The sequence below is a fragment of the Apiospora aurea genome (genome assembly GCF_038362705.1).
Source record: "Apiospora aurea strain CBS 24483 chromosome Unknown utg000002l_segment0_segment0, whole genome shotgun sequence".
NCBI classification, from domain to species: domain Eukaryota; kingdom Fungi; phylum Ascomycota; class Sordariomycetes; order Amphisphaeriales; family Apiosporaceae; genus Apiospora; species Apiospora aurea.
Genome location: NW_027117389.1, coordinates 4,432,775 through 4,453,825, shown reverse-complemented (window position 1 = coordinate 4,453,825; position 21,051 = coordinate 4,432,775). Strand labels below are relative to the sequence as shown.

Below are 21,051 nucleotides of genomic sequence, written 5' to 3'. Positions count from 1 at the left end.
TGCGAACCGTCAACTCCGAACCCGTCTTCGTCGACTAACCTCCCAATCCAGAGTCGTCGCTGACTAGGCACTCTCGACGCTGCTCGCGCGGCCTGAAGACCCCTAGCCGCAGGCGATCATGTCTCCAATGCTCAGATGCCAAGGTGCGATGCGACCTCCGGCGCCCGTCCTGCAGCAGGTGCCAAACGCGGTTCCTGGTTTGCGAATTTCCTTCCGCCGACCACGAGCGCCAAGTATCGTCACCGGCCATTGGTCAAGACCAATTGGCCAGTAGCCATCAAACGCCGAGCCCTCGGAATGGACTGGCACCAAAGCCCCCGCATATGCACGAATCCCCCGAAACACACGATAGCTCGGAGGGGCCAACAGTGGGTGAGCCAGAGGTCATTTCGGCCTACGTTATACCCAATACCTCTCCACCGCGCCCTGGGGGTTACAGCGCAAATGAAGTGGCCCTAGACTGGGCGAGATCCGTCGGTCTGCCAGCCACGGCTGTTATTTCCGAAGACCGGCGCCGGGTTCTGTTGGGGGCTGCACCCGGAACTCCGAGCAGCGACCTGGTGGTCAGACGTACCATGCACTTCGTCATCCGGGTACTCCGTTCTTGGCCGCGTCTGATGGCCACCGCCCACCACACCGCACAACTTCCGCCCATCATTCACAATTTCCAGATCAGGGACGGGGCTCTCCCGAAGCCGCTAGCACATTGCTACACGCTTGCCAAGATGTGGGATGGGGAAGTTGGTGGCAGTGGCGAGCTCGTACAGAGAACCATTCTGGACGAAGTTCACCGGCTGTTCCGAGAGGTAATGCGCCCATGTTCCCCTCGCGGTCTTTTAACCAACCTACTATTCATCTAAATAGAAGAGAATGTGGACCATTACAAATCGAGCTATTGGAACTGACCGGACCATTATGCGCGCAGGTTATCTCATACGATGAAGCAGATCTACTTGTAGCTGCCCAGTCGGTGTTGATTATGCTGATCATTCTTTTCTTTGGCGGGGCCGTCGATGGCCCGGGATTGGGGGTCAAATCCCAGGCCCAACTCGTGACCCAGCTTTGGGACGTCAAGGAGCGACTGGCCGACACAGGACTATTCCTGCCCGAGGAGTCCAGCCACACCCGGCCCAGCTGGCGAAGCTGGGCCGCGGCATCCGCCAAGCGACGCACGATCCTGGCCATGCACCACCTCGAGTGGGCCTGGTCGCTCCAGGCCGGCTACCCCGTCTTGACCTGTTTCGAGCTCGCGGCCGTTCCCGCGCCGGCCGCGGGGCACCTGTGGCGCGAGACGAACGAGACACGATGGGAGAGCCTTTACGACGACTGGCTGCGGCTCTGGAAAAGGAATGGCGGTTACAAGATCGGCGAGCTCTTCAATCTCCAGGCGGAGGGCAGCCTGGATCGCAGGAGCGAGAAGTGGCTTGCCGAGGCCGATGAGTTTGGTGTGATGCTCATGGCCGAAAGTAAGTCCCCGTGGATTCGACTGTAGGATCCCTGGCGCGCTTGCTGACCGTCTATAGTAAATGCTGTTGGTGACCCGTGAGAGGTTATTGGAGCCGATCTTACGGGAGTATCACTTGCTTATCGGATGGTTCATTTGCATGGTAGAGGCAAGAGTTACTTGATAGTCCCTTGCATAGTCAGAGATAACTTAGGACAAGGTCCCACCTACGTGCAAATCTACCAAGCGAGAACCAGGGATTGTTTCCACAAACTCGTTTCCAAACAGCATTGCCGGAGTCTGAAGGCCTGTGATGAACTCTCCCTCCAGAACTCGTCTTGCCGCCTCCACAGAGGCCATGGCAGTAAAGGTGTACCCGTTGACGGTGTGAAGGACGGCGCGTCCAAGACTCCCATCTGGACCGGTCGCGACCACGGCGGCATGGTAAGGACTCGCTTCCCTTTCTTCCGCGCTAGGGCCTTCGGGGAGCATGTTGTTGTCGTTGTTCTCTTCAGGAAAGCCCGCGTCACCAGACGCCGCTATGCACACATATGTCCTGATGTTGTCCACGCCCGTCGACTTCCAGATGGCGAACAGATCCGGCAGCGTAACCGGAAAGCACGACCCGACGCCCTCGCCGTTGTCGAAGTCGAACTGCCCCGACGACGCTTCCTCCCCCGTCTCCTTCTGCCATGGCACCAATTCACCGACGCGCCGCTGGAGTGCCGCAGCGCCCGCCATCGATCCCTGAGCGGCGCTGACTACCGACCCCCGCGACATGGGCCCCGCCACGCGCAGCGCAATATCGATGCGTGTCGGGCTCTCGATGCGGCGCAGGACGTGGCCGGCCAAGCAGCCCAGCATTGCGACGCTGCCGCCGCACCCCGGAAGCAGCATCACGCCCGCCGCCGCCGCGTCGTCGGACCGGTCGGCGGCGAGCTGGTAGGTGGCGAGCTCGGCCGAGATGTCGAGGTAGTGCACGCCGCCGGCCTCGATGCAGGCGGCGATGAGGGGCGCGGCCGTGGAGGCGAAGGGGCCCGCGCAGTTGAGCAGGACTTTGGTGTCCGCCTCTTGCAGGGCGGAGACGACGGTGCAGTGGTCGTCGAGGTCGAAGACGCGGTACGGGGCGTCGTCGAGGGAGGCGGCCAGGCGGGAGAGGGTGGCGCGGGTGCGGCCGGCTAGGATGAGGGGGAGGGCGAGGGCTTGGGCGTGGTCGGTGGCGAGGCGGGCGGTGTAGCCGGTTGCGCCGTAGATCATGATACGAGACATTGCGTCTATGGTTTGAATTACTCTGAAATGATTGGATAATAGGTGGGATTGTGTATTGCGTCGAGTAGAAGGCTGTCACTGGGGGCTCGTTAACCGTATACATATTTATGGACGTAACCCATTGTCAATCCCAGACCCGTTCTTGGCGTCAACGACCATCCCAGGGTCTAGGAACGGTTTCACTTGGGGAGAACAGACCCATGTTGTACTCGGGGTTCCGAGTTCAGAGCCTAAGAACATGAGCTCGCTGCCCTATATCCATGATAAATGATATGATTAGAAACCCGTAAGCAGGATGTGCTCTATCTTTCGACACCACGTGCTGTTGTCTCAAGCATGTTATCCCATCCAGAACACAGGTTGATGAATACACTAATTTCCTTTCTCACCATCGTTAGCACTGAACCAATCCATATTTCCCGTCTCTTGCTGGTCATAAGCTTCAAAGTCGAATGTGTCTAGACCGAATTCGAATGCATCCCAGTTGGTATCTGCTCCCGGTACAGCTAGACCAGAGGCACTATCCATGTCGTCTACAACAGCAGGCACAGCAGACTCTGCATGCACATCGGATACCTGTGGTATCTCTGGTACACAGGGTATCACTCGGGCCGCCGTGGGTCGCTCACGGATCCCGAGCTCTACCCCGCCATCTGCTAGAGATCCTCCAAGGGCCGGAGATCTTCCAGGCATGAGATCCGCTGATCCGGTCACCGACTCTCCGAAGCAGTTATCAAATAGCATCTCCAAAGCACGGTTTGTCGCGGCCCGAAAAACCGTGTCCTCCTCGATCTGCCCAGACTGTAGCGATATCCCCGTCGCCTGCAGCTCTCGTCGCAAGGTTCCTGGGCCATGGATTTGCAAGTAGTTCCGGAACTCGTGGATATCTTGCGACAAGCCGCGCTCCATGTATGGTGAGTTGGGCCGTGGCTTCCCGGGGAGAACAGTGTCCCAGATGACGAACCACTTTTCCGATTCCGTATGTGTCCTTTTTGACTTCCGCGTCAAGGCGCGATGCTGGCCATGAGAGATTCCCTCTAACAATTCCGGTGACCTGTACTCGCATTGCTGTTGCAGGTGGGCCCGGTGGCTCTCCTCGTCGGGAGATACGTGAAGGCATCTCTCACAGTAGGTTTCCCGGTAATGGGCTCTGGAAAGATGCTGCTTCACGTACGAGACCCTTGTCAATTCGAGCTTGAAACAAGTTCTGTGCCGCCGAGGGTCGTGTTTCCAGAACTGGCATGCGAAAAGCCTGGAAGGGAGCTGATCAAGTTTAGTGTCCCCTGTCGCTTTCTTGGATGGCGGTCGGAATCCTTGCTCGTCATCATCGCGCAATCTTTTCCTGTTTGGTAGCAAAGATTGTAAAGTCCGCTGCCTTGAACTGGTAGGTGTCCCTTGGCCACCGCTTGATGATCCACCGCTAACACCTGTGGGCGAATCTGCATTGGATGAATCTGATCCATGAGTGCGAATGCCATCGGCCGTGCTAGTTAGTCTCATCGGGGCCACCAAATTGATGCCAGACTGATGACTAAGGCCTATAGTTAGCCCACCATGACCACCTTCTTGTTGCAGTATAATAGCCGCGGTAATTATGTTGCGATATACTTACCTTTCTAGAAGGTCAGAGGCTACAGAGTTGATGACTGCTTCCAAATCCAACCCGAAGTTCAAATCTGTCCCTTCAGGTCCCAGGTCATCGCTATCAGGTATTGACAGCATGTCTGAATCAACCGAGCTGTCAGGTAGCGAGCCTGGACTCTCTCCATCACCAGAGTTGAAGGCGACATATTTCTCCAGAGACGGGCTATCCATGGTATCGGCGCTCGATGGCCTCTCAGGCCTCTCATCTTGGATTTCAATATTTCGCACTGGTAACTCTCGTGGTACGAACGAATACGTTGAGTCGGTGGAATTGGAGCCCTGAATTTTGACTTGAGACTGTGGCAATACCTCCGGAGACTGGGCTGAGTTTCGCGGCCATGGCCGGATTGGATCCGCGCCCGGTTGCTCCAATTCTGTTTTGATATTGGGGTGAGCATCATGGTCGTCCACCAATGTCCCACTGTCCGACCATTAGCTGCCATGCACATAGAATCCGCGCAACACTCACTTTTTGCGGTCTTCCTCGAGATCCGAATCAAATGTCCCTTGGGCAGAATATCGTTCGGCAGCCCCTGTACTCGCCTTGAGTGCGTTCTTGAGGTCCCCAGCCTCCACTTTCCGAGCCTCCTGGAGCTCGAATTCCCGTTTCCCCGTTCATCTTTCCTCAACTTCTTGCTCCTCTTTACCCGCGGCCTTTCTAACCTTTCCTGCTCCTACGGCCTGCCGGAATGAATTTATCCCATCCATAGAGAAGCTTGGAAGTTGAGACACCAGTGGGTCGTTCCTCTGCCATCCGTATGCATACATGCCAGTCATTGGCATTGGCCTTGGCAAGCCAATGAACTCGTAGCCAGTCATTGTCGGTGATGCAGAAACGGTAGTAGATCCAGATCCACGTGATTGGCGTCTCAAGTGAAGTGGTAGCTTCGATTCTTGTGTGATACGCTGATCACGCTTCAGGCTCTCTTCGGTGGATAAAGCCAATTGTCCGGCGCCAGTATCTTTACCAAGCTCATTATTGTTCACTTCATCCTCGAGATTACATTTCTTGCATTTGGGCTTTCTGGGTCGTCATTGGTCAATAAGGGACTCATCGATGGGAATAACAGCTTACATGTCTCCATTGCACAAGAACGAACTACCCAACGCCCGGTTGTCTATGTCACGGAACTCTATATTCTTCTTTGGGAGCATCTTCTTCCAGGTCCAATTCGTTCTACCAGTGCAGAAGCAGTAATGGTGGTGTGGATATCTTAGTTATTCGAGCTGTACAGGTTACCATTTATAGGAATTATTTCAGGAGCTATGTTAGGAGTGAACGGCGGGACGCAGCCGGTGAGGATTATTAGTCGCCCGACAAGCAGAATTTCGGGGCAGCCGCTACGGCTACCGCGTATGTGAATCGTTGCAATGATGAGGAAATGACGGGTGGCACCCAATGCTCACGGCAGCTTTAAATCACGGATGTGCCTTTTCTCTTTATTGGTTCGCTAAGCTATATCCATCTCTGACCAATGGAAAGACACCTCCCAATCTCCCCCCAATATTTTGAGCAAAATTAGGAGTGGCACAATACACTGTGTATACTATATGTGGCATACCTAAAGCCGATTGCCTGCAGGCGATTTAGAAATGCGATGCGTCGTCCGAACATTTAAGATCTTTAAGATTGAAGTCTGAAGTCCGGATGGCGAAGATGTTTAGGGGCATTGTAAAACAGCCGAGTCTATCAGAAGCTTAGTTGACTACCTAAGTTTCTTTTGCATCATTCCACTGGCGATATTCACAAGTATGGTATGCAGCTAAAAGCATGCATGTAGCTGCAGATCCTAACCTTGTTCAACAGAAGGATAACATATCTTCAGTTCCCTTGCTGGCTCACCTCTGGGCCGTTGCTGATCTGGCAGAGGCTCTTTAGGATTCCGTCCTTTCTGATCCCGCCTTCTTGCTCTGAGTTTGGCTGTGTTTCGCTTCCGTAGAGGCAGCGACGAAATGGCTGCGAGTGTGCTTGGAAGGAGGGTGATCCTCAGAGCTCTCGACCCGCTCTCTTCACCAGTGTCATCTCCCCCAACAGCTGCACTGTCTCCCGTGTACTGGTGGCGGGCGACACCATCATGAAGCTGTATTCGTTGATCAAAGGCTGGCCTTGGATTAGTGGACATGTCTATTATATTGCCGTATGTAGGCATTCGCTGGTTTGTATAGCTTGTGTCGGACCGGGTTAAGGGGGAAGGGGAGGGGGGGGAGGGTTGAGTGAAGTATTAGGCGACCATGTTGCGTGTATGTGAGTGTGTACGTGTGCGTCTCTGTTGTGTTACATTCTAGGGGCGGAAAGCGCCATCTCGGTTCCAGTGCGCGGGATGTCATTACCTTGATTAGACCTTTCTCTGCATTATTGGCCTTTTCTTGCAAATGTAGCGTGCCGGGGTGACAAGGGCGCGACCGTACCTTCCCGGGACTTTGTCGTGTCATGCAGCTGATGATGCGTTTCGTCAAGCCCCGAGTCTCTTCACTTCAGACATACTTCCTTTCCCACTTCGCTCGAACTTCTCGCTAAGTTAGTTACCAGTTGCTCATTTACCTTTGACTTTTTTTCTTCAAACCCTTTCCAAATATGCAACACAGTTTGGAGACATTCAACCCGGTCACAGCACCTTCTTCGCATCACCATCTTCGCCTGCATTCTCGCCCGCATGGGCCAACGACCAGTGCAACCGCCTCTCGGATGCACTTGGCCGCAGTGCCATCACCATCAGAGGATGGTGGAACTGTCTCGAGAAGCGCCTTCTCGATGCTGTCGTCTGTGTTGGGCGTAATTCTGGCTACCATGATCCTGTCGAGAACACCGGCTCCTTTCTTGCGGCCGCTATTGGATGTACCTCGATCGAGTTTGGAATCGTTGGAGCAATGTACGACAAGCAGCCCAAGGCAGTTTGAGTTCTTTGCATGATTGCTGGTGGTATTTCTTGGGTTAATGTTCTCCTTGCTTCGCTCCTGTGTCGGGCAAAGCCATACCAGCAGCGGCTTGCCGCTATTACCACAGAGTTTTTTAACCTTCTTCTTTGGGCATCTTGGTGGACGACATCCGCAGTATTTGTTGTTTGGCTGTTTCCAATCGGTTGGGCTCTGGGAATTGCCTTGGTTGTTGTTGGGCTGGGCCTCTAGTTTAGGTCATTGACAGAACGATGCCTGGCGGTCCTGGCGGAGCGGCTCATCGATCCTCGCCGTGCACCACCAGACCTCGAGGTATAGCGCCCTGAAGAGATGCAAGTATGGACGTCTGATCTCATTCCGGTTGGGTGACCATGGTCATGATGTATCATAGCAGCAGACCAATCCGTTCATTACGTTTGGTGCGGTTATTCCAGTGTCTAGGTAATGATTATCTCATTGTTAAGTACTTAGTGATTACCCCATGACTATCCGTTTGAGTGTGGCATAGTTCTACCAGCACACCTAATTGTATGTATATATGCTAGCCTTATATCAGTGAATGCATATGTCAAGTGGTACAGCCCGCCACCAGAAACTAGGGCCGGATCCCTCCGTATTCTGGGGACACCCTTTTATAGTTCTATACATGCTTTGAAGATATGTATGTGCTAGAACCACCAATAGAATACGGACGGTACGATTACCGATTTATGGAATGCATGTGGTTCAAACGCCTGCTGGTCATTATTGAAAACACACAACCCGTACGAGGGGAGTCGTGGTCGGCACTCGCTGACTGTGCATGGGGTACAGAGCAGCACGCGGCCTACTGTATCATCGCAACTAAGTGTAGAAGTATTGGGTGATCGTAAGTGGTGAGAAAAGAGTGAATATTTCTGATCTGGCTATCCTATAGTACTGGGCGTCAGGTTTTTGGTGATATACCCCGTGGAGTCACGTGCAGCTTAGTCGCTTCGAGCCACACTAGGGACGTGTTTACTTTTTGTCAGCCAGCTTAACTTTCTGCCGCGCACGCACCTCTTCAGCAGCTTATTTTGAGCCAGCTTTTCGATCCGGCTTACCAGCTGATTCTCTCGTCGACGTCACCGGCGCCTTCCGTGCTGGCGTCGAAATAAGGCCAGCGTTCATCCGGTACGTTGACGGCCGAGCGCGAACAATGCCACACTCACCAATTTTGACGCACGCCAACGCGCGCCAGCTCGAGGACCGAGCGCGAGCAATGCCACACTCTACAGCACCCTCCAGCACCTTCTACAGCATCCTTTACAGCACCCTCTACAGCACCCTTTACAGGGCCCTCTACGCCCTATAAGGCCCTGTAAGGCCCTAGAAAAAGCTGGATCAGCCGGCCTAAGGTCGGCTGAACCATTCAGCCGAGATTCGTCGATCCGATTGGCCGGTTAATAGGAAGAGACGAGACGACGGCAGCCAGCTTTTTTTCACTTTCAGCCAAAGGGTCGAAGTAAACACACTGCTGAATTTTCGGCTGATATGTAAAAAAAGGGGGCCGTCACCGGACATATGCTTCTAGCCCCTTTAAGGGGACGTGCGCGGCAGAAAGTTAAGCTGGCTGACGAAAAGTAAACACGTCCTAGGCCTCCTGATCCCTAGCCCTGCTACATTATATGATTATTAGACTTGTAGCATTTCTTCTAGCCGCCCAACATCGGTCCTTGTAGGAGCTGACTGTATTGGTGTACTAGTAGAACTAAAACCTGAACCACGAAATAGTGAATATCAAACTCGCCCTCCACATGTCTGAGGGACATACGTCGCACGATGATATTGCTGAACATATAGATGGGACAAAAGCTGATGCATCGATACCGACCTAAACGGTATATCGGTATGTGTCTTACCAGAACTAACTGATTTCCAGTAATGTGACACGCGAAGAGCAAGAGCTGGTATATGGATAAACGTAGCAGGCTAGCGTGCTCGGTAGTGAACATGAAGCATGGCGAACATGAAACATGGCGACATATTAGAGGTGAGCGGCCAAGTAGAATAGGACACCCCTACTAGAGTTTATAACACTTGAAGCCTGCGTGACATTACTTCATCTGACTTGGTTGTTTTTTGACCTTTGCGGGAAGCAAATATTTGCCATGGAAAGGCAAACTTCGAAACGGTCAAATGGTCCATGATCACATTCTTACCGTTCTTTGTGTTTGAATCGATTGCCAGATAAAGACTTGCTAACGGTAAAACTCTCTTTGTAGACAGTCAATCACTAACTGATACTTGAAAATGCTTGGTCTCTATAAATTCCTCTGCAGACCTTGGGAAAGCTGGTAAGGTTTAATAGAGACACCCCATTTTCAGTTGCAGGACAGTGAATAAAGAGAACCCCGTATTATCTTCATTCGCTAAACAAGTATTCATCTCCCATCTGGCAAGGTCTGCGGTATATTCGCTATCATGGCTCCCATCCAGAAAGTATTGAAGATCCCTAAGATCACACCAGTCTTTAAATACTGCTGGCATCCCGACAATAACGCCACGCCCACTAAGGACCCCCTAAAGAGTTGGCGGACTACGACCCCGAAATCGAGGGTGATACCCATAATACATATTTCGACAAGTATGAGCCGCGGGCGGAGGGCGCCTGTCCACGCTGTAGTAGAAAGATCAATGGCTCCGTGGCAGCTCTTAACAACATGAAAGCCACCTGGGCCTCGAGGGTAAGACCTGAGACCACGGAGGTGGTTCAGGCTTTATTCGGTACCGAGGATCAGGAATACTCCGACAATAACAGCGCCCTATACAATGCCCAGAGGCATTTGCAAAAGGAGTTCACCAAGGCTTGCAAGGAGGAAACAGAAACAAATGGGCGACCTTGGGAATGGGGACCGCTTTTTAGGTACACGCGGCAGATGCACCACCTGACCTTGTTTGTTGGAGAGCTTCGATCCGATGTACTCAACCACAACAACCCTGATACCGAAGTCGTCACGGAGAGCATCATCGTGTTTCGAGAACTCATTCTTGACGAAGATATTTGGGAAGGCTTGAGTGACAAGGATATCCGTGATGGGCTGGTGGACGCCGTGCCGGATCTCATGCGTGTGGTCCTTGCGATGCGGGAGGAGGGGAATGGCAAGCTGACCGCAGACAACCTACACGCAGATATCCTGGACATTATGTTGAAGGGTTTTAAAAAGAACAATATCATCCCAGAGCGTGCTGCTCCAGCATAGGCTCGGTGAGATACTGGGGTTGATTTATGACTCTCACGTCTAGGAGGATCATGTTAGTGGAAGTACCATATTCGGTTCTGAGTTTCTTGGAGTTTGCGCAGTGCGCGACATACGAAGCCCCGGAGTATGGCTTACTTGACAGACGTAGCTTTATTGCTTTGTGGTCGTGGCCGGAGGCGGTGTGTTTTATTCTGTGTTGCCTTATAAGTTCCTTTCAACTCACACCCTACCTCACAATTAGTTCTCGGGCAATGATAGGATATTTGCAATCTTCTTAAGGTGTTTTAAATTGCACATCGATCGTTTTTGATTATTTATCAATAGTACGGGTGGCTTACACTTTACGAGCAATTGAACCATATAGATTCAGATCCTCCATTGAGGGAGACAGAATCAAGTATCAGGACCTTGGTTCCCCCACTGTGGAATCCACAGAGGGCTCAGCCACGTGCACTTATAGCCCCTGAGGCCGCTGTCCAGTTCTATGCGTACGAAATGTAGACGCCTTCCCCGTAAGCCAGTCCTCCAAGGTCATAATTTCCTTCTCCACCATCGGGTTTATAACGCCCCCTTGCAAAGCCACCCCCGAGTACAACCGTCTCGTCCACTCAAAGTCGATCAGTACAACCGAGCCATCACCGCGGCGCAGGAAATTGCCCGCGTGTACGTCGCCATGAAGAAAACCCGCCACATGGAACGACCGCAGCGCCTGACGGCACTTCTCCCGCTCCGCCTCCGGCAGAGTCCAGTCCGGCTCCCCCGGTCCGCCGCCTCGCGGAACAGCGAGTACATCGTCTGCGACCCTTCGATGTACTCCGACAAAAAGCCCACGACGCCGCGGCCGCGCTCCGTGACGAGGCCATAGAAAGCCGGAACGAGGCCTGGGTTGTCTCCCGCACCCCCAGGGTCGCGGCGACTTGCTGGTGCATCACGATCTCGCGCGTCATGTCGCGCTCGGCCAGGGTCGGGGTGACGGAGGGTGAGTGCGGGGACGCGATGTCCAGCATGAAGGGGATGGGAGGGGCTCCCAGGGCCGTCGAGGACGAGGTCGAGGCGATCTGGACCGGCCACTTGTCGGGGAACTCGGCGATCTTCATTACCATGGATGGCACCCCGTTCACTCCACGTACGCGACATAGCCGGTCCTCGGAGATCCGGTGCTCGTAACGAGGGGACCGGATCTTTTCGAGCTGGATCAACCTGTTGTAATCGTACGAGGGCAAGTTCGTAATGTTGCCCACCCCGGTCAGCACGTGGTCGAGTGGCTCGGCGATGGGATAATCCGTGACGTGTTTTGGATCAATATTGTCTCGCTCGTCTGGCCGCCGCAGCCTGATGCACTTCAGGTCTGCTGGGTACGGGCCAGGTGGTATCAGGCGGCCGCTGCCGCCTGGAGCGTTCCAGCCTGCTGGAAACCTGGAAGCGGCATTGTAGTTAGCGGAGAAGTATCTTATCAGGCCGTCAAATCTGGCTCGGATGATATAACCGTAGCCGCTTACCTCTTTCACAGCTAGAATCGTGGTGGGGTTTTCAGTAGCCATCTTAGGTAGAATGGGTGAGAAGAGTTTCAGATTTAGGTGGGCAATACCAGAACTAAAGGCTTCGGAATTGCACGGTATACTGGCCGTTCCTTTGTTTGGTTATATAGATGATATAACCGCAAATGTCAGATCCAGGATGTTTCCCAATGAAGGTCATACTGTCTGGTCCAGCCAGTTGGGTAATATAATCAGGTGTTCCAGTTGCAGAACATAGCCCTTGTTCCGATATTATTGGCAATGTCCCGTAAGACTGAACAACCCCTTTGTTTATCACATACGGGCTTTCCAACAATGACAGAACATAGCCTTTGTATGCGAGCAATACCAGAAGTAACATCGAGTATAAAGACTTTCATAAAGGCCGATAGAGGCAGTACAAGGCTTGTTCTGCCAGCAGTAGCAATCCTTTGCAACAAACGCCAACCCACACCTCAACGTAAGTTCCCAGCACCAACCACCAACATGAGTTCTTCATCCTCCAATACGCGTCGAGTGACGCAGATCATCGCGGTCAACAGCGTCTTCAGCGCCTGCTGGCACATCGACACGAGCGCGACCCCGAGGCAGCGCCAGCGGACCTTCATCCTCTACCCCAACGAGCCGGACCCGGACACGTTCCGGATCGCGAGCGAGCCGACCCGGGACGGGACGTGCCCGCGCTGCACGCGGAGGCTGGCCGACTCGCACCGGCAATACGCCGAGGCCATGGACACTCGGTGGGAGCCCCGGATGAAGAGCAAGAGCGCCGACCTGGCCGAGGCCTTCAAGGCCTTTGACAAGATCGAGCAGGACTTCCTCGTCCAGTTCGTCGGCTCCTGCCGCGAGGCCGTGCTCGTGGACCAGAACACGTACCACCAGGCGCCCCTGACCATCAACACGCGGCAGCTGCGTCAGATGGTCCTGTTCGGCGACGAGCTGGTGCGCGAGGTGAGCGCGCACGCGAACCCGCACCCGCAGGTCGTCCGGACGACGATCCTCGTGCTCGCCAAGACGTTCCTCGCGGACGACATCTGGGCGTTCCGGGACGACAGCGACCTGCGCGACGGGCTCGAGATCGCGGTGCCGGAGATTATGAACACGGTGCTCGCCATGCGGCCGAACGAGAACCTGGAGGCGGACATTGCGCAGATCATGCAGAGCGAGTTCGCAAAGGCGGATGTATTCTAATCGCCTTTTCCACGGTAAGTGGCTCGAGAGCGCCCCAGCCTTGCGCCCTTGCTGGGGTGAAGGTCCCCCGAGCAAACTTGAAAGTGTAAGTATTAAAGCTGCTTTCTAGGGAAACTCCTAGTAGCAGAGCGTAGCACAATAAACATGGAAAGAATCTACCTGGGGAGTCCAGTGCCTCTTTTGAATTATAGATAATGCCTTTCTCTTCGCTTCCGTCATGCCCTCCAGCTGGAGCCGTTGATTGGTTGAGTGACTACATAAGATGCAACCCCTACTAGCTGACCCCCCCGATGATTGACCCCTCTTGATTTCAGATAATTCTAGAGCCCTTAAGCAATAATAATAGTATATAAAGGGGTTAAATCTTACTTATTTACTAATTAAAGTAAATTAATATCTTCCTCTTTTTTCTTTTTTTTACTATTATTAATATAATTAAAAAAGTACGTATTACGTAAGCGGTTTAAGTTATATTAGCCGACGAAAGTATTAATTATACGGCTAAAGACTATAACGTTAATAGGGGCACCCTTTATAACCGATTTAGGGGTTAACCTTTAAAAAAAGAGAAATATAAAGCCTTTTAACTTTTCACCCCTATCGAAAACCCTTTTTTAATTAAATAAGCCTTTTTCTAGGTTAACCTAGGCTACGCACTTACGCATCGGCTTTTTCGTATATATATTTAATATATTTTCTTTATTAAAAAAATCGATCACTTTATCGGTAAGTAATAGGTATACCGTTTTTTAAAACGTTATCTAGCCTTTAAAACCGTATATATTTATAATAAGAGTAAAAGAAACGGGGCGCTTACGTACCGGTTCCGGCTCTATTCCGCTGCCTTATATATATAAAGACCTAGGCCCCCTAGAAATATAAAAGGATAAGCGTTAGTTTTATCCTTTCACTATTTTTTATTTATCGTTACTACTTAAATTTATATATTTTTTATAATTTTAACGCTTTTATAATAACTTACCTAATAACGATATTAATTTTAAAAAGAAATGGTAAAGCTTTTATAAAGCGTGCCCTTTTCGATTTAAACCCGAGTAAAGAAGGCTTCGAGGATGCCCCGAATTTATTATAAAAAGAGATCCCTCTAAGCTTATAAACGATACCGTAGCTAGGGCCTTAAGTATTACGGGACTAAAAAAGCTTCCCTTCGAATTCCTTCGAATACGTTTACGAAGGGAAATAAAGTAATTTATAGTAAACTATACTTTATTTAAGTAACGCTTTAAGGAATTTAATAATTAATAATTACGTTTTAACTATACGAGGGATAATAAAAACCTTTTTTCGCCTTTATTACCCTCGAATAGCGGCGGCGATACTCCTTTAATATTTAATAGGCGCGATTAAAATTTAAATCATTTTAACGACGATATAAAGGGAGCCTTATCGGTTAGCGACTCGGATATAGATTTTAATAAGCCTATTAAATTCTATTATAAATAACTAAACTTAACTTTTATATAAGCGTAATAAGAGGGCTAAATCGAGGAGCTGGGGATAATTTATAAAGTAACATTAAAACTATATCGACGCTTACGCGCGTATATCTTATACACTCGTAGCTAAATAACATTAAAAATAAAATAATAATTCCGGTTTAAAATAAAATCTTTTATAAAATATAAGGTAAAATAATTATAAAGTAATTAAAAAACCTTTCGGATTTAAACGAGATTAATAATCTAAAGCTTTATTAACGAGGACGTTATAATTAATTTATAGCTCGAGGAAGCTTATTAATTCTTACGTTAAAATCCGAGGTAGTTTTATAAGTATTTATTATCCTTAAAAAACTAAGTATATTAACGTTTTAATAAAGAACGTATATATTACTTTTTTAGGAAACTCTTTTATTTTTACGTTAAAACATTATAAGTTATTACGATAACCTTTTAAATTAATATAATAATATAATTAACTTTACGAGATAACGATAAGAAATCCTTTTCGTTTTTATAAAGGACGGAAGACTTTATAATCGAACTAGGTTAACTTTAAGGAAACGGTCCCGAAATAAGGAAGACGCTATTAAGTTTAAGGAGGGGAGCTTTAAATAGCGTAAAATAAACCCTTTTAAAGCTTAATAGGATATTATTATCCTGCCGTTCTACCTGGGTAATATATAACCTTTATTTAATAATACCGCGAATCGTTTTATTTTAAACTAGGTTATTTATTACCGATACGGGAAGAAGGGTTACTATATTAATAAGTATATAGCCCCGAATATAGTATTAATACAGTATATATCGGGAAATAGCCGTAAGTTTTAAATAGAGAAGTACCCTCCTTAACTATTAATTTAATCGTGAAGGTATCTAGAATTTTATAGACCCTTATTACGGTCGTTACCCTATTATCGCGCTTTACCCCGATTTATACGTTTATCGATTTAAATATTTATTTAAGGATAAATATAATTAATTATACTTTCGCTAAAGAGGTTAGGTTACCTTATACTTTATTCCACGTAATATCGATTACGTCGATTAATAAATTATATATTTTTATATATATCGTTTATTAAATATAATTTAATATTATTAATTTCCGAGGGATAATTTAAAGGGTTCGCCGGTTTTATATCGCGATTAATTAAGACCTTTAATATACCGGCGCCCCCGTCCTTTTATTTTATAGCGCTATATAAGTATTACGAATAATACTCGATATAGGGTTAAATCGCTAATAGTTCTTTATTAATATAACGCGAATTTAACTCTTTATACCTTAAGTATTCTACCGCGCTTATAAAGGCCGAACTTAGTACTATACCGTAGTATTTTTAAAAGAGGATATATAAAAAGAAGAGGAAATACTAAAGGTCGTTAATTATTTCTCCGACGCGCCCTTTTCGTAATACCTTAACGGATTTACTACTTTCTTTAATATAAAGAAATGCGATATCCTTTTTATTTAATCGGTTAATAAATTATACTATCGATTTCGAACCGGGTATAAAACCCCCTTATAAGCTTATCTACCCGCTATTATACTTTAAATTAAAGGCTTTACCTAAATAATTAAATAAAATAGAAAAAGGGGGGAAGATCCGTAAATTTTAAAGCCTAGCCGAAGCCCCTATCTTTATTATTCTTAAAAAGACGGGACGCTACGGTTATATATAAACTATAAGGGCTTTAATAAGGTTACGATTAAAAATCGTTATACTTTACCTTTTATTTCGGAGATATTAAATAAAGTCTCGTAATTAAAAGTCTTCTTTAAAATCGACTTAAAAAATATATATTACTATATTTATATTAAATTAAAGGATAAATGGAAAACCGCGTTTCGTACTCGATATAATTATTACGAATTCTTAATAATAGCTATAGGTTTTATTAATACCTTAACTACGTTTTAGTATTATATTTCGTAATACCTCGAGGGATTAATCGATATATATTATATAATATATTTAAATAATATTTTAATTTATTCTATTAATAAAGAAACTTATAAGAAATACGTACGATAAATTATTAAAAGGCTATTATAAGCGGACTTATACGTTAAGCGCGTTAAATATTAATTCTTTTAAAGCTCGCTTAAATTCTTAAAGTACCGGATTTTTATAGAAGGAGTATTAATAAATCCGTTATAAGTAAATATTATTTAAAAATAGTTTATATTAAACTTTATTTACGATCTATAGGTTTTTTTAAGCTTTTATAACTTTTACCGGCGATTTATAAAGGGGTATTCGGGAATCGCTACCCTTTTAACGAGGCTTTTAAAAGGGTATAACCTTAAAAGAAACGAGAGTTTATTCTCGTTAAATAACGCCGTAAAGTAAACCTTTAAATATTTAAAGTAATCTTTTTAATTAGCTTCGTTACTAACCTATTTTAACCTTAAAGAGCCGATAAAGTTTAAAATAAACGCCTTTTTAGTTTATAATAACCGGAACCCTTTCTTAAAAAAGTAACGGAGGATTTTAATACCCGATTTCTTTTTTTGTAAGAAATTTTCGAGCTTAAAATTAAACTATAAAACTTTAAATTAAGAAATATTAGCGATCGTTTTATATTTTAAATATTAAAGATATTATTTAAAAAGGGCGAAGTATACTATCGAGGTATTATTAAAGTATAAGAATTTATAAAGCTTTATAAAAAGCGAGAAGTTAAATAGTCGTTAAATACGATAATATATATATTTAACTCCCTTTAATTTTACGATTATATACCGGCCGGGAAAGAGTAATTCGGTTAATAGCTCGTTAAAACGGTTTAATTATACCGTTAACGTAAAAATTAATTTAATATTATTATTAACGTTAGAGTAAAAGTTAATAATAAATATTATACTTTTAAGAGGTAGACTACGGGTATTAGTTTAAACGATATATAGGACGCGAAATACGGGGGAACGTATAATTTTATCGCAGGTAATATTTCGGCGAAAAGTAAGAGGGTTTATTTAAGAAGAAAATCCCTTAATAGATTAAATTAATATAGATTTAAAGATTTTTATTATATAAGTTTAAGAACGGGATAAAGCTTATTAAAAGTATAAAGCGTAATTTATAATTAAGGTTAACTCGAATCGCGATTAATCGATTATAAAAAAAGCTTAGTATATTTTAAGAGAAAAACCTACGTATTAAAGTAAGTAGCGTTACGGGCGTAGCTATTATAAGTTTATTATAACGACCCGTTTAATAGCTATTTCGGGTATAATTAAATAATATAGTTTTTAGAGAGGAAGTTTTATTAACTCGAGCTACGAAGCGACGTAATAGAATATATAAGAGGCTATTTAATATATTTCGATTTAAAAGCGAGATATTATCGATCTTATAATAAGCTCGCATTATTATTATAATTAAATCGCTTTAAAAAAGAATATAATATAAACTTTATTACCGGTTTACCGGAATTTTTTTATTATAAAAAAAGCCGTTAACGTTATCCTTATAATAATAAATTAATATATTAAACTATTTTTTTTCTTAATAATAATTTTTATTAATACTATAGAATTAGCTTAACTTTTTTATAAAAAGATAGAATATTAGTTCGAGAGCTTAAAAGGGTTATTTTCGGACTAGGGAATTATTTTTATTAACGCTTTTTAATCCGAGTTAAATTATAAAAGTAAAGTAAAATTAAAGTATTTAATAGCGTTTTATTTATAAATCGACGGATAAATAAAGCGTATAAACTAAGTTATTAAAACCTATTTACGTTATTACGTAGCGAAATAATTAGAGTTATAGCCGAACTTATTATATATTACTTTTTTCGTAATTAATTTAACCGTTAATTTATCGATAAGCCTTTCCTTTTTCGAGGTAACTTATAGTTATTAATCGGATTTCCGAATATTTATTAAAGACGACTTTTTTTAAAAAAGGCCTTTACGGTAAAAGACCGGCTATTAAAACTATAGGAATTATAAGCGGGAATAAAAGAAAGATAGCGAAAGGCGATTAAAAGATAAACGAAGTATTATAATTTTTATTATAAACCGTTAACTTTAAGCGTAAGTTAAATAGTAGGCTTATTTATTAAAAACTTAAAGGTTTAAAACCGGAAATTAACCCTTAAATTCGTCGGAGTTTTTAAAGTTTTAAAGTATATCGGAACCTTTACTTATTAATTAACCCTACTCGAGAAATATATTTAATTTTATAATGTTTTCCTTATTTAACTATTAGAGCTATAAACGGCGAGGGCGGATAAAGCGCTTTTAATACCGGAATTAAAGGATAACGAAGAATAAGAGGTAAAGGAAATATAAGATAAAATAAAATAAAAAGACTAGGTATATTATTTAATAAAATAAAAGGGCTAGCCGTCCAAATATAATTAATAGGAGCCGGTTAAAAACCTAGAAAACGCACCGGCGAAGGTCGCGTAATATAAAAAAAGGGCACCCGTTAATTAACTAATTATAAAGAAAAGGGGTAGGCCCAGGAAAAAGGTTATAATAAAAGGCCGGAACGATTTAAAGACTTTAACGAGTTATTAATTAATAATTATAGAAATATAGCCGAAGCCGGGCCCCGGTAGGAATTAAACCCACTCCGCTTAAATAGTAATTATATTTACGCCCTTTTAATAAGCTATAAAGTCTCGTATTACGCCGACTAAACTATATATTTAATAAAAAGAAACGTAGCCGAAATAAAAACGAAATTTCCGTTTAAAAAACTAGACCTATAAGTTTTAAACGATCTTTAAAATAATTAACTTATTTATCGATAACGTTATCGCTAATATAGGCGAAAAAAGGCGGCGATATATTCTTAAGCGAAGCTAAAGGTTATATAATATAGGAAAAGGATCCCTAGATTTACGGCGTTAAGGGCGTTAAATTAAAAGCGCTTATATAAAATATCTTCGCGGGCGAGGTATTCTTAATAATAATCGATTAAGCCTTTTTATTTAAAATAAATTCATTAAATACCCGTGGTAGCTATAAAGAAAATAGCCGAGAGTTTTTATTTACCTTAACGGTTTTCTTCGAGCCGCTAATATTAAATTCAGCCTTATAAGCCTTAATTATATAGGTAAAGATAACGACGAGATAGTAAAGAATATTACCCGCCTCGCGGCGGAGGGCTAAAAGGAAGACATATTTATCGGCGTCGTTTACTTTTTAAAAGTATTTAGTTAAGCTTAAAAAGATAATATTAATAATATTAAAGTCGCTTATAAGAGCGCTGGGAATTTACTATAAAGTATTAACGAAATATCGCCGATATTAAAGAAACTATATATATTTACGGCTTTATAAGTTTTATTACCGTTAATATAACCGAGTTTTAAATATATTTAATTATACGATAGGGAGCGCGGATTATTAAAGATATAGCTAAACTCCGGTATTTTACCTTCGAAAGGCTTATAATTAATTATTTAAAATAAAATGTATAGGTAATAAGCTTAGTCGGCCGCGATAGTAATAAGGGCGCCGTTATAGTTACTTAATAAATTAATTCGGTAGTAAGCGGTAATTATAATAAGTAAAGGGGTATTAAAAAGGTTACGATAAATTAACGAGCGCGAGAATATTAAAATACGGCGAGAAAACTATAATATTAATAATTATAAAAAGGATTATAATCGATATTATAAAGAGAAAAGTAAGCGAGGGTTTAATAATTTTATTAGTTTATTTATATTTTAAAAGGTACTTTAAATATAAGCGTTTCGACGCTTAATACCCTTTACTTACCTTTTACCTTTACCTTACTATTTTATTACTTACCACGGAACTCCTTTTTAATTAAAGCTCCCGTCGGTTAAAGGGACGCGTAAATAAGGCCGCTTACATAGTTAAAACGCTTACTTAAAAGGGGGAATAGTTATAATAAAAATAGAGGGAACGGGGCGCTTACGTACCGGTTCCGGCTCTATTCCGCCGCCTTATATATATAAAAACTTAGGCCCCCTAGAAATATAAAAAGATAAGCGTTAGCTTTATCCTTTTACTACCCCTTACCTATCGTTACCACCTAAATTCGTGCACCTTTTATAATATTAAAGCGATAAATTTTCGACGCCTCGTATATATATTAAACGGGGCCGTGCAAGGGTTTTTTAATCGGTTTAATACTATTATTATTAATAGTATACCCCCTCGATTTAAATTTAACGCTAATAAAATAAGAACTATAATAGTAATAAGTGAAAGTATTATAATAATTAAACCTACCGCCTATTAAAATTTAATATAAAACGATTCGATTAATCGCGAATAAATAATTATTTTAAAGTATATTAATATTATTAATAATACTTTATCGCTTTTAATTATATTTAAAAGCTAATCGGTTTAATAATAATAATTTCTTTAAAAAGAGGACGAAATTAATTATAAATATAAAGATTAAGCC

General features: G+C 44.4%; 7 protein-coding genes across 7 annotated transcripts; 4 read left to right on the top strand and 3 right to left on the bottom strand.

Moving 5' to 3' along the window:
• Window positions 1-323: 323 nt before the first annotated feature.
• PG986_003742 (uncharacterized protein) lies at window positions 324-1,540 on the top strand (the record flags this gene model as incomplete). Its single annotated transcript, XM_066839964.1, has 3 exons — window positions 324-806; window positions 926-1,466; window positions 1,524-1,540. Coding segments are annotated over 3 exons (1,041 nt in total), but the record flags the coding sequence as incomplete, so codon positions are not given.
• Window positions 1,541-1,654: 114 nt separating this feature from the next.
• On the bottom strand, window positions 1,655-2,713 carry PG986_003741 (uncharacterized protein; the record flags this gene model as incomplete). The annotated part of the gene is made up of 1 exon (XM_066839963.1): window positions 1,655-2,713. One exon carries the CDS (start codon window positions 2,711-2,713, stop codon window positions 1,655-1,657), a length of 1,059 nt encoding a protein of 352 aa, XP_066705027.1.
• A 1,420-nt stretch (window positions 2,714-4,133) lies between these two features.
• PG986_003740 (uncharacterized protein) lies at window positions 4,134-4,528 on the bottom strand (the record flags this gene model as incomplete). Its single annotated transcript, XM_066839962.1, has 2 exons — window positions 4,134-4,140; window positions 4,326-4,528. 2 exons carry the CDS (start codon window positions 4,526-4,528, stop codon window positions 4,134-4,136), a joined length of 210 nt encoding a protein of 69 aa, XP_066705026.1.
• Window positions 4,529-6,589: 2,061 nt separating this feature from the next.
• On the top strand, window positions 6,590-7,255 carry PG986_003739 (uncharacterized protein; the record flags this gene model as incomplete). The annotated part of the gene is made up of 2 exons (XM_066839961.1): window positions 6,590-6,598; window positions 6,944-7,255. 2 exons carry the CDS (start codon window positions 6,590-6,592, stop codon window positions 7,253-7,255), a joined length of 321 nt encoding a protein of 106 aa, XP_066705025.1.
• A 2,678-nt stretch (window positions 7,256-9,933) lies between these two features.
• Window positions 9,934-10,473, top strand: PG986_003738 (uncharacterized protein; the record flags this gene model as incomplete). The annotated part of the gene is made up of 1 exon (XM_066839960.1): window positions 9,934-10,473. One exon carries the CDS (start codon window positions 9,934-9,936, stop codon window positions 10,471-10,473), a length of 540 nt encoding a protein of 179 aa, XP_066705024.1.
• Window positions 10,474-11,091: 618 nt separating this feature from the next.
• PG986_003737 (uncharacterized protein) lies at window positions 11,092-12,014 on the bottom strand (the record flags this gene model as incomplete). The annotated part of the gene is made up of 2 exons (XM_066839959.1): window positions 11,092-11,673; window positions 11,715-12,014. 2 exons carry the CDS (start codon window positions 12,012-12,014, stop codon window positions 11,092-11,094), a joined length of 882 nt encoding a protein of 293 aa, XP_066705023.1.
• A 462-nt stretch (window positions 12,015-12,476) lies between these two features.
• PG986_003736 (uncharacterized protein) lies at window positions 12,477-13,181 on the top strand (the record flags this gene model as incomplete). Its single annotated transcript, XM_066839958.1, has 1 exon — window positions 12,477-13,181. The coding sequence occupies one exon, from the start codon at window positions 12,477-12,479 to the stop codon at window positions 13,179-13,181; it is 705 nt and encodes a 234-aa protein (XP_066705022.1).
• Window positions 13,182-21,051: the final 7,870 nt, after the last annotated feature.